The 13,012-nt window shown below is 36.8% G+C and overlaps 1 protein-coding gene across 3 annotated transcripts in view; it reads right to left on the reverse strand.

The window, feature by feature from the left end:
* LOC107660616 (microtubule-associated protein 2-like) overlaps positions 1–13,012 on the reverse strand; it is a 118,973-nt gene that overhangs the window by 46,190 nt on the left and 59,771 nt on the right. For all 3 annotated transcript variants that reach the window (XM_016449977.1, XM_016449975.1, XM_016449973.1), the window contains one exon: positions 1,281–1,527. In XM_016449977.1, the coding sequence (XP_016305463.1) occupies positions 1,281–1,494 (214 nt within the window). In that variant the 5' untranslated portion in view covers positions 1,495–1,527. The remainder of the gene's footprint in view (positions 1–1,280; positions 1,528–13,012) is intronic.

Genomic DNA, 13,012 nt, shown 5'->3' on the forward strand with positions numbered 1-13,012 from the left:
ACACATTAGACTATCACGTTTTAATCATTTATTGTGTATGTATTTTGAATAACTATTGAATAGTTTATAGGATTATATTCATGTTGGGTATGTATGAGTTTGAAAATTCATGCTTTAAATGTTTCTATCAATCAATACTTTGTAAAATGTATTATATTCCGGTTATAGAAATCACATCAAGTTATACTCTGCAAGAGCGGTAAAATTCGGACCATGTGACTGATAAGATAACATGTTGATTTATGTATTGGGAGGAGAAACATAGCAACACCCCAAGCTAAGACAATGTCTAACTGGTCAAGACACCATTTGGGATGTGTCTAACAGCCCGGTTTAAATACTCAGGACACCATTAAATTATGCTTTTTGCCTTGTTGGCTTTTTAGCCGCCATTTTTTTAGTCATTGCTTTTTGATTTATGCTTTTAGCCATTCTTTTTGCCCGTGAATTCTTCGAGCGCCGTTCCAGCATGCTCTGGCTTGAATGCCAGCAGCTCCTCTAAAACCATGAGGAGAAACGCCACCTAGTCTCGTCAAACTTTACCTTTTTCTGAACTTCCAGCCAATCAGCAACCTTGGGAAACTCCTTTCTGCAACATCGACAACAATGGAACCCCCTAAACAAGCAACGCAAGTTCCTCCAGATCCAAGCTGAACTGGTGCATTTAATATAAAGCTTAATAGCCTCATTGAGAAACTCAATGCGAGGGTGCATTCTTTCCTCACTTTTTCTCTTTCTGCAACTTGTGTGAATGTATGAGTGCGTATGTTTATGCGCTAGATTAGTTTATATGTCTTAGATTTTAAGTCTTATTTATATTAAAAAGAGAAGTATCTTGTATTTTGTGCTTACAAGTTAATGTCTTAAACTGCCGATCTTGTTATTGTGCTAATGAATAGCGTTTTCGCTATATTTTGGATATTAATATCCATGCAGAGCTGATGTTGTACGGCCATTCAGCTGACCTATTCAGTTGATCAGCCATAAAACAGCGATTCTGTCCAAATTCCCTATAAAATCAAAAATAATTCCATTTGAGCTAAATTTACCTGTTTCTCTTACATATATATATATATATATATATATATACATAATAAATATACACAGATTTGACCTCTATCATATGACAACTTGGAAAGGAAATCCTTAACAACTTTCACTTCAATTGCTGTGTAAAAAATCTGAAGTCAAAAGCTAATCATCTAGCACTGATTGAAGTTATTAGTCATAGGGTTTCCTGTGGACAGAAGCTCATGTGAAAGGCATTTTCTGCTTCTCACCAGCAGTCACAGCGTGTCCAGAGGTGAGGTCTCCGTTGAAGCCGTTCTCTTTGGCGTAGGAGGCGGCAGAACCACTGTGGGCACCGCCAGGCTGGCAAGTCCTGTAGGTAGAAGAGAAGCCGTTCTCTCCATGCCCACCTGGGGAGGATGAGCCCTGGGCTCCCGGAGATGACCACTGGGGGCCGCTGTCCTCGGGCTGCCGACCGTCTGCCATCTGAACCAGAGGTGAAGGGGTCACTCCTTACTCCTAAATGATCAGAAAAATGCTTAATGTTAATACGCTGACTGAACAGAATGCCACTGGATATTTAAAGTCAATCAACATTCATCATCTACTCATGTAAAAGTGTCAGAGAATGAAGGTATATTCAGAAAATATAAGATTTATACTAACTAAATACTGCACCATACATGCTGTATCTATCAGAAGGCAGTGTACAAAATATATTAACAATAAAGATAGACAATATTATAGTATATTATGACCTGATCACATCACATGTTAAATTCAGAGAATTTATTATTTAGCATATTATATATAGTAAGATTTTTTTTTTTAAAGAAATTAATACTTTAAGTCAACAAAGAAAGCATTAAATTGATCAAAATTGACAGTATATTTATAAAAACATTTGTAATGTTACAAAAGGTTTTGGTTTAAAAATAAACACTGTTATTTTGAACTTTCTTTTCATCAAAGAATCCTGAAAAAAAGACATATCATGGTTACCACAAAAATATTAGGTAGCACAACTGTTTTCAACATTGATAATAATAAGAAATGTTTCTTGGGAACCAAATCAGCATGTTAGAATTATTTCTGAAGGATCATGTGACATTGAAGACTGAAGAAATGGCTGCTGAAAATTCAGTTTTACCATTACAGGAATAAATTACATTTTAAAATATATTAAAATAGAAGACAGTTATTTTAATCTGTAATAATATTTCACAATGTTACAGTTTTTACAGTATTTTGATCATAAAAATGTAGCTTTACCAAACCTTACCAACCCCAAACCTTTGAACAGTATATGTAATAATTAGTGCTGTCAAACGATTAATCGCATCCAAAATAAATGTTTTTGTTCACATAATATATGTATGTTTACTGTGTATATTTATTATGAATATATAAAAGAACACACATACAGTATAGATTTTGAAAATATTTACATGTATAATAACATGTATCATAATTTATATTATATATAAATATATTTATTATATAAACAACATATTTTTCTTAAATATATACATGCATGTGTGTGTATTTATATATACATAATAAATATGTACACAGTATACACACATATATTATGTGAACAAAAACTTTTATTTTGGATGCGATTAATCGCGATTAATCGTTTGACAGCACTAAATTATTAACACTTGTATAATGTAATATTATAATTATATGTTATATCAAATATATATTATTAAGTATAAGCAATGTTTTAAATTATTTTAAAATCATTACAAATATACAAAAGAAATTGTGTAAACAATTGCAAAATTGAGCAGTCCTATCAAATACTGAGTACAATTTTAAGATGATAAAGAGATGCTGTTATTCGTTTTCCTTATAACCAGGACTGCTATGCCATCACTTGAATTTTTCCATGCCAGTACATTATATTGGTATAATCCATTTCCAATTAACCTGTCCCTAAACAACACATAAAAACAAAAACTGGTTATTAACTTTACATGTCAGTCCCTTCCTTCAGGTGATTGTTAAGCTGCAAACAGGACCAGACAACATTGGTAGGTGCCATATATGATTTGCACTACATTGAAAAAACACACTCTGACAGCAGATTCTTTGAAAAAGGACAGCAGCGTGTCAATGTGAAGTGCACTTTCTTCACATCTTCCTCACCTGTCACAACATATATGAAAAATGAGGGTGAAGGACGGAAGAGCAGTCTGTATTGTGATGATACACTTGACAGAACATGTGTTTCTACTGAATTTGGTGGGTTATAGCAAATGTCACCGTCTCCTGTCGGCTATGCAAGGTACATGGGCATACAATGTATCCACAACAAGGGCATTTACCCTTCATAAATAAGAAAGAAAGAATGAGAAAAAGAGGGCGAGACAGGCATTGCAGTGTGCCAGCAATTAAAGCTGAAGTTTTAAAGTACAGCAGTAGCTTGTAAATCTTAATTTGTAGTGTCCGTTCGTGTCAGAACTCTGCCCTCTATCTCCCGCCCACTCTCTCTCTCTCTCAGTTTTGCCCTGAAGTGGATTTTCAGATGACTTTGGGCCACCAGAGATGTTCATGATATCTTAATTGCTCAGTGGGGATGTTGAGTGTGTGCTGGTGTCTGTGCTGCTAATGGAGGCTTTGATCAGCCACGACTCATTCCTTCTCTCTGACTGACAGTAACTCCTCGAGGGAGGACGCCTTCCTTCCCTCTCGCTCCCTTTCAATCTCAATCCCTCACTCGGTGTTACTAAGGGTCTTTCTCGAGGCTTTTAGGATTATTGCAACTGGTTGATTATAGGAAAAGTTTCTGCCTGATTGCACAGAGTAACTCCTAAGCAAAACCCTATAATTCCTGGTGGAAGGAAAAGGCTATGTAATCCAAAATTAGGTATTATGTTACTTTAATTTACTGATGTAGCTAAGGCAAGCATAACTTTGCTCATATATAGGGTTACATAGGGATTTGGCCAAATCGCCAAATCCTAAGTATTGCATTTCAGCATGTAAAATTACATAAAATTATGTGGTTTGATGAGGAGGGGTGTGATATTACTAAGTAGACCACAAGTTGGGCAAAAGAACCCACAGACTTACATTGAAGCCATATTAAGTGACAAGAATTTGCCTAAAAAATTGTAAATAAAATATAACATAATAAAACATACAAAAAAATAATAATATATATATACAGTATATATATAAACACACATAAAAATATAAAAATAATACAAAAATAAACCAAATAAAATCTTTTTTAAATTAAATATAAAATTTTAGCTGTTTTCCTAATTCTGATTGTAATGGTTTTGACCTTTTTGCCCTTTTTTGGTTAGAATGGGACTTCTTATGTGTTGCATTCAATACAAAAGCATTTACAGCACCTTTAAGATACACATATGTTCTGAATGTACAGTAATGTTGCAGATTAGTGACATTAATTCTCAGATGCAAGACATTTAGCTTAATTTAACTTGTAAAGTCAGCTGCAATGGCCAAGGGCAATGCCAAAGACTCACACAAGTGACTCCTCCATATCATCACTGTCATATATGCTAAATTTCTAATCGTCTCACAGCAAACTTATCTGCTGAAGGCCAGATACACTGTGATTACAGTCTGATAGCTTGCTGGGTATCGGTGGTGCCGTAGTCATGAAAGAACCCCGCTGAGACCTTGATTAACTGGGGAATCGTGGGAAAGCATTAAACCTAGCACTAAAAATTCAATCTAATGCAGCACTCCCACTGGCACTCTACACCAAAAGTGTTTCAAATATGTGGAGTTGAAAACTATTTCACAAAGTTTGAAAATATATGAAAAGAAAATCCTGAATGTTTAAAAACACAGCTCAAACTGTAAAACATGGCACCAGCCGAAAAATAAATAAAAATTGGAGGGTGGACTCTTGACTTGGGCCAATAAATTGATTAGCAACCACATAGCAACATGCAATCAACCACAACATGCTAGCACTGAGGAGATTACTTTTTAAACAGGCAAGCTTCACTAGGAAAATAAATAAATAAATAGTACTTTAAATTAAAGCTCATTTAATTAGCATTAGTAAATGTATTGTTATCTATACAAAATGAAATGCATTAGTACTTATAGAAATTACCATTGACATTAGTAAATGCTATCAAAATATTGTTATTTTTTAGTTTATGATAAAAAAAACTAACCTTACTGTAAAGCATTACCAAAATGATTTACTGAATGAAATGACAGACAGACAGACATAAAGATGGATGGATGGATGGATGGATGGATGGATGGATGGATGAATGTGCTATTATTTGTCTTCACTCTAATTGGTAGTACCAAATAATTTGCATAAAATCAAAATTTCTCAATTTTCTTCCATCACAGGACACACCCCACATCATATCCCCAATGACCACTGCTGGTCATGTCATCTCATATCACCAAATCACACTAAAAATAAATGACTTTGTCACTGCAAATCACTGTATCTGTGAAAGTGTCTCCAAAAGTGACAGAGAAAGACAAGGACATTCACAACAACCGAAGACCTCTTCTTTAGAGACTTGAGTTATTTATTGCAGACTGACAAGGACTCTCTTTTTATTTGGCAGTGTCGGATTCAGAGAAAGCACTCCTCATAGAAAAAACAGTAAACAGGTCAGCTCAATGTCACTCTCTCTTTCTCTCTCACCTCGCAGTCTGTACATGATCAAGGTCACTTTTAGACCAGCATCAATCCTTTAGCTACACTAGCACACTCACAAATACACAATTTTGTAAATCTCACTGCAACAAGGCATAAACTGAGCACATTACAGTACCAGCATCAGTGAAATATTTATCTGAAAAACAGCACACTCTGGTGGACAGAAATGGCAGTAACACTCAATAAGCTTGAGGGGGTTTGAATAGATACTGAAGCGACAGCAGGTGTGGTACAGTGGGCACAGTACCTGTCTGAGCGCCAGGTAAGTCTGAGCGCCAGGCTTCTGATGATCTTGATCTAGAGAACATATGCTGGGCACTGTGAAAGTACCAGGCGTGAGGCCAGCCAACAAATCCGACCTACCAGCAAAGATGCAGAAGGCAGGTCCAGAGTACTGCTCCCCAAACAACTGTGATGACTTACTGGAGCCAAAGACTAGGAGCAAATGAACCACTTGTAGAAAATGAATGGGAGAAACCTTTCAACGCAGCAAAACATTTACATCTCTGCATTTAGCAGATGTTTTTATCCAAAGCAACTTCCAATAGATGAGCATAAGCAATCTGTCACAGAGCCAACAATATTCACAGTATACAGTGCCAGGTCTATTATAAAGTTAGATTAGGAAACAAAATAGAGCAGAGGAAAAGTGAAAAGTAGTAAGAAACGATGCCCTGCCTTTTAGCCCAAGGACCATTGTCTTGTGGCTCTAGAAACATTTTTGTAGGCCAAAAGTTAACATTTTAGCACTTCCTTTGAGATTTTTTATAGATTTTTGCTTAAGTGCTAAAAGGTCTGTGGTTAAAATAAGCACAAAGTAGTCTCACATTTTATTCAACTTGTGTTCATTTGTGAAAACTGTCATGATGAACAAACAAGCTTACTTTCTGAAAAATTCTGTTGGGTTTTTGTCGAGGGGACCAGGGACCATGACTACTTCTGGGTTGGCTTACAAAAATACATCATCACTGCAGCATTCTATTGGCAGCACTGACCTGAAATTATTTCAGCTTTAGAAGCAAAATACATAATATTTTAGTCCGATTTTATTACAAATTTGATGTTTAGCCAACAGTTTTGGAGAGATTTCAGCCTTTCCCCATATAAACAGATAGGAGCTATACTTCTATAACCACTGCCTAGACAAAAAGTAGCTGGCCAGGGCGTTTCCAAGATACCCACGATTGAACAGATTTACGTTAAAAGTGATTTTGCCAAAGCTAACAAAAATTAACAAAACTCAAACAATTGAGCTGCATCTGATTCCACAATTCAGATCAAACTAAAGCCATATGTCATTTGTTTATTCTCCACAAATCCATTATAAATCCACAAAAACTGAGCTGGAATAGAGAAAACAGCATCATAAGCATCTGTTTATGACTCTGCGTATTTGAATTTACTCTCAGCTGTCACAGCACTGCAGGGCCACTTCCTGTACAAGCAAAGAGAGATGGATGGATTGCTGATGAAGTGGACGTCTATGAAAAGACAGCCACATCACTTTCTCCGTTCTCGGCCGGCCGGGCTAATGCGTGGAAGTTAACTTCTGCAGAAACTGGGTTGATCATCACGTACCCCCCGGTGTGAGCTTTGTGGTGCATTCTGGGAAATAAGCACCACAGGAAACCAACCTGTCTGCTGGACCCCAGCACAGAGATTAAGTCAAGAACAGGACAAGCTGTTACACTGTCCTCAGACAACCCCCAAACTAAGTGTTACTTCTAAAAATAGAACAAAAACATGCACTTCATTTTCACATCCACTTCCTTTAAAAGCACTTTTTGCTTTTCAGTATGAATTCAGACTAAATTTTTGACTGTTGAGCCAGTCTACAAATGCTTTTTAGCAACTGCGTACAAATTAAATCGACTACTGTACCAAGTACCTATGGGGTCAAATTTGACTCTTGAGCAAACTTGAAAAACAGTTAATAAATTTGAACCTAGATGATTCATATCATCTGCTGATGCAGTTGTCACAGTAAATAAAGAGAAGCCCAACTTGTAGCTTATAATCCGCCTGTAGCTGGTGCCATGCCAAAATTGAACCCCATGCCCCCCACGCAGACCCAGCTGTGATTGGTGGATGAAGTGTGGCACTTAGGAGCACGCTCTAATTGGCTGAGAGAGGATGGCAGTCGGACGAGCCATTTCTTTCAACCCAGATGGAAGTGACAGCTCTGACCATCTTTTTTCCCAGAAAGGGAAGCAGGAAAAAAATCTCAAACTCTCCCTGGGTGAACCAGAGCCAGTTGGCAGACATCTACGCCCCTGGCACTCACACGTCCCTGAGCAGACAGTGTGATATGAGCACCCTATCCAAACCCTGCAACCTTTAGGGGTGTCTGTGAAGCTGTGAAGTCAAAGCCCCGAACTGTTTTGGTAGGGATTTTGTTCATGCTGTCAGAACTCCCTACTGGGGATGGCATTAAATTGCCCCAGAAGAAGATGAACATTTGCACTGACATTCAAGACTTTCACTTTTCTATTCCGAAAGTTCAAAATAACTTGTGATAGATCCCAAATTTGAATAGGCGCACCACCGCGGCTGGGATTAATCCTTGGAATGTGGCTTGTACTGACAGTAAACACTATTTGAATAAACGAAAAAAGCAATTGCGTCTGGATGAACATTAAATCCGAACCCACACGACAGTAGAAATCCTCACTTAAACCCTTGTTTAAACCCTTTTGTACACCATGTCAAAGCTATTCAAGCGCATAACAAATATGCAAGCAAAATATGCAGTAGAATTCATATGGAAATGCATGAAATCAATATGGAAATGCACATAGGGTGCATTCACTAATTCTGACATTCTTAGAAATAAAGGTTCTTTACTGGTGTTGGTGGTTCCATGAAGAATTTTAACATCCATGGAAACTTTCCATTGCATAAAAAGTTCTTCTATAATAATAAAAAGAATTCTTCAGATTATAAGAAAGTTCTGTAAAACCTGGAATACTGCAAAAAATGCTTTTCTTACTTAGATCTTTTGTCTTGTTTCCAGACAAAATATCTAAACATTCTTAAATCAAGAAGGATTGAATACACAAGGAGTGAATACACTACATGACTTATGCAAAGATTTGACACTAGTCAGAGCCAGTCTGTAGATTTTGGACCATTCACAATTCACAGAAAATCACAAAGTGTATGATGGGTACAGACTCAGATTTTTTAGCTTCAGACTTTGATTTTAATAAGTTAGAGGGTATCAATCAGGCTTGATACTTTGAGCTGATTTTAGAACACATTGTTTTCATTTGTCATGTGTCTCCTACCAATGAGTCACACGGAAGTTGTTTTCAGCATGATTTGAAAAGTCTGTTTATGTGTGATCCTCATTCATTTAGTGTGTGATGGCCAATTTTCTCTGCAACCATTTACAAAATCGTGTATGATGCCTAGTGTTTTAAAATATTTTTGATTTTAAAAGTTGTATAGTACATTCCAGAATTAAGAATTTAAAAATGTATTTTTTAAGAACTGTTAATTTAAAGGTTTGTTGGAAAACTCAAAATTGTTCTTCTATCACCGCAAACCTCCATTTTGCAGCTGACAAAATGTTTAAAAGTGATTCAAATGGACAAATTGAGAACAACAAACTTGAAAAAAAAAACTTCAGGGGTGCAATATTTATCACTGGGACAGGACAGTACCCTTAAATGGTACTAATATGTACCCCTAAAAGGATTGTTTACCCGAAAATAAACATTCTGGCATCATTTATTCACCATCAGGTCATTTCAGTTCTGTATGGCTTTTTTTTTTCATCTGTGGAACAGAAGAAATTACTGCATTTGTCAATATAATTAAAGTCAATGGGGTCAAAAACAACAATGAACACATTGTATGTAAAAGAAGGTGATGGTGAACAAATGATGACAGAATTTTTATTTTTGAGTGAACTGTCCCTTGAAGGTATTAATATGCATCCTTTAGAAGTAGATGAGGTACAAAGGTATACCTTTGCATGGTGATGTCAGTGCAGTACTGTTGGACCTTAAAAGTCAGAACTGTCAGCCAGATCACATGCATCGCTGTTAATGCATGGGTTTCTGCCAAATTCCAAATCAAGTGGTTAAAAATACTCAGCTTGCCAAGACAAGCACTGAAGAATCTACATGTATCAAAGTAATCTACATCAAGAGTATGCTGGCAGTTGCTGCTAACTGCAGGTTAAATAGGTACTATCCTTCATTCCTCCCCCCACTCTTCCTCTCTCCGTATGGATACCTAGCTCACTCCACTGCAGCTGCATTGCAGAGCTCTCAGATCACACATACACACTCCAAAAGTGAGACAGAACAGCAACTGGACTATGTTAGATGTGGACTGAGAACTGTCCTCGGGTGTTACTGCACAGTGTTGCAAAACGAGGACACTGATACAGGTTTTTATGGGTCTTTTTATTTGCTACAGGAAGAGGTGAACATAAACCTGTGGATTTTATTTATATAAAGAGGCTGCCTGTCATCCAAAGAGGAGCGGGCAGCATAAAGAGTGATACATCATGTTCCATTGAAACACAGCTGAAGTACCGTTTCCTCTTGAATTATTTACTCAAGACTGTCACAGTATCCGTGAGAAATTCAATCTACCAAACTGGACATTCAATATCCTGTCAAACATTTATCGTGTTTCTACACTGTGTGGAGAAGGCTTACCCACAGTGTCAGTGTCTTTTAGGACCAGGTTTTTGGAAGATTGGCATCTGTATCTTTTCTCAAAGACTATATAGTAAATCATCAATATTTGGTCTGATTCATCCTGCACTTCATTGTGCAAAGAAAACAAAATGTATTGAACACAAACTCCATTTCTGAAACTTTTTTTGTTTGTTTGTTTCGGCTGATGTCATATAGACCATGCAGGTGGGAAAAATTATTAACCAATAGCCTATCAGCATTTATGGCATTATTTTAGAGTACTGTTGTAGGTAATGCACCTATTCTTAAATCTTGCCATTAAGTACACACTAATTTAATGCTGATTAATGAAAATAGTGCAAATTGCATCAACAACAGCAAACAGTCTAACTGAGATAAACTGTATCTAGATGCTCTCAAGTAAACTTTTTCACTCAAAACATTTCAAAAGTTTGTGTATCACCTGCTGTCACTGTTTCGGGACCTTCACAATCCACTGTAAACTACATTCTGGTCTGGCTAAATTTTGATAAGGAAATCCCACTTTTCACAATCCAATAAACTCCTCTATAGACAAATTAAGACCTGTCCTAAATATTCATATGTAATCCTTAGTCCCACTTGGAAATATGTCAAATTACAGAAGTTAAAATGGGTTCTGAATGTCATTTCATGTCTACCTTGAGGATCCTAATGGGATAACCAAACAACTAAAATCCTTTTTAATCTTAAAGTCCCATTTCCAGTGTATTTGTACAGAATTTTGTACAGAATTAGCAGATGTTTAAAGGATCCTTTATGATTCTTTGAATGCTTTAAGATAATTCCATTAGAATCCTGCACATTCCTTTGGGATTTATTGACTAACAGTAACATCACTCATCTATAACTTGCATACGACTCATCACAGGAGAGTGACAAGTGTCTTTCTGTGTCTTATTATTTTGTTTTCCCTCTGGCTTTCCTCTAGTTTTAAAATGTAAAATTATTATTTTTTGCTGCGGGAGCTCGAGTAGTTTAAAAATTCACAGTGGGATTATTTGAATCTGCGATACGAATGATACTGCTTTAGCATTTTACACATGCAATTACAGCCTGCAGGCTAGATTACACATCTGCTGTGAAACTTGTTAAAAACAAGCTTGCATAAGTGTGGTCGTGACACTATGCACTGCTCTGCACTGCCTACGGTCTTGATATGGATGCTAGTGCGGTGGCGAGGGTTATACACTAGCGAAAACGGAGAAAGGAAGAAAGAGTTATTAAATTAAGTTGTGTATAGATGCCAAATTAGTTTAAAATCTTCATTCACACAGCATGATACAATCGCTGGAATATCCTCTAATGTGTGACTCATGGCTGACTCATAAAATAAAAAAACTGATGGCTTAATCCAAAATATTACAAGATTAGCGTTTTGCTAATCTTTTTTTTTATTGCAGAAGATTAGTCACATGCATTCTGTAAACAAGCATTCGCATATTTCAACATGTAAATACTCAGACACATATGTGCAAACATCTATAAAATCAACAGCTGCACGCGTTTTAGTCAACTGAGGGAGAAAAAAATAACAGGAATCTCATCTCTTTCACACGTCTCTGTGTGGGCGTCCGCACACGTAAACATCGACCCGCCAAGCCACGTCCTACCCATCAACACGAACGTGTAAACATTCATTAGACCGATCGGAAGAGCCTTCGCCTTATTCCATCTCTCAGAGGGCTCAAAGTGCATTCAAAAGCAGGGAGAGGAAGGCTAATGAAAAGCTCTTCTGCTGCAGCTTCGCTTGAAAACAGAAGCAGAGAGAAAAGCAAAGCACTGCTTATTAACTGGCTTTTGTTTTGGTATTTCGCGGGTGTGCGTCATGCTCATCAGCAGCTTAAAGGGCTCTCTGCCTCCCGCTCAACCCACTCACAGCTCCTGTGTGCTGAGACTTAAAACATTCTCTTCACCTCAATCTGCTACTGTAACTACAACACAAACTGTATTACATTTCAGGGTTACAAGGTTTTTGGATGGAGATCTGAGGCAGTTTCGTGAAGCCAGACTTTTGATAATCATAGTCTGCTCCACATTGCAGCCGGCCGCTTGAAAGAATATTCCAGGTTCGGTACAATCGACAACATTTGTGGCATGATGTTGATTACCACAAAAAAAAAAAAAGAAAAAAGAAAATCAACTCGTGCCCAGTGAGGAAATTAAATGTCAGTGGATAGGGCCCATATTCAGAGGATTTAAAATCACAAATTTGAAGCTTTATAATTTTTTACAGTGGTTTTAGGGTTTTTGAGGTTGGCAACGGTCATGGCAATGAAGTTGTAAAATTGGATATAGCTTTACAAGAAAAAGGTTAATATCAGAATCAGAATCAGAAGAATCAGAATCAGAAGAGCTTTATTACCAAGTATGTTTACACACAAGTAAAACTTATAGAAGAATGACAAAACACAGAACAAACCAACAAAAACAATAGAAGAATCGCAGAGCTCAGCGTCCTTGCTGCCATTTGCAGCGCCATGCTGGTATCGAATGAATAAATAATATGTTTATATTCATGCTGTTTATGTCTTGTGGCTATGCTGTTATTATTAACAAGCTAAAACTATTAAATATCGCTTTTGTTCAATGAAAACAAAAAACTTGAATAAAATATATAATAAAATATATA

The sequence above is a fragment of the Sinocyclocheilus anshuiensis genome, unplaced genomic scaffold, assembly GCF_001515605.1.
Source record: "Sinocyclocheilus anshuiensis isolate Anshui unplaced genomic scaffold, SAMN03320099.WGS_v1.1 scaffold627, whole genome shotgun sequence".
Classification (NCBI taxonomy): domain Eukaryota; kingdom Metazoa; phylum Chordata; class Actinopteri; order Cypriniformes; family Cyprinidae; genus Sinocyclocheilus; species Sinocyclocheilus anshuiensis.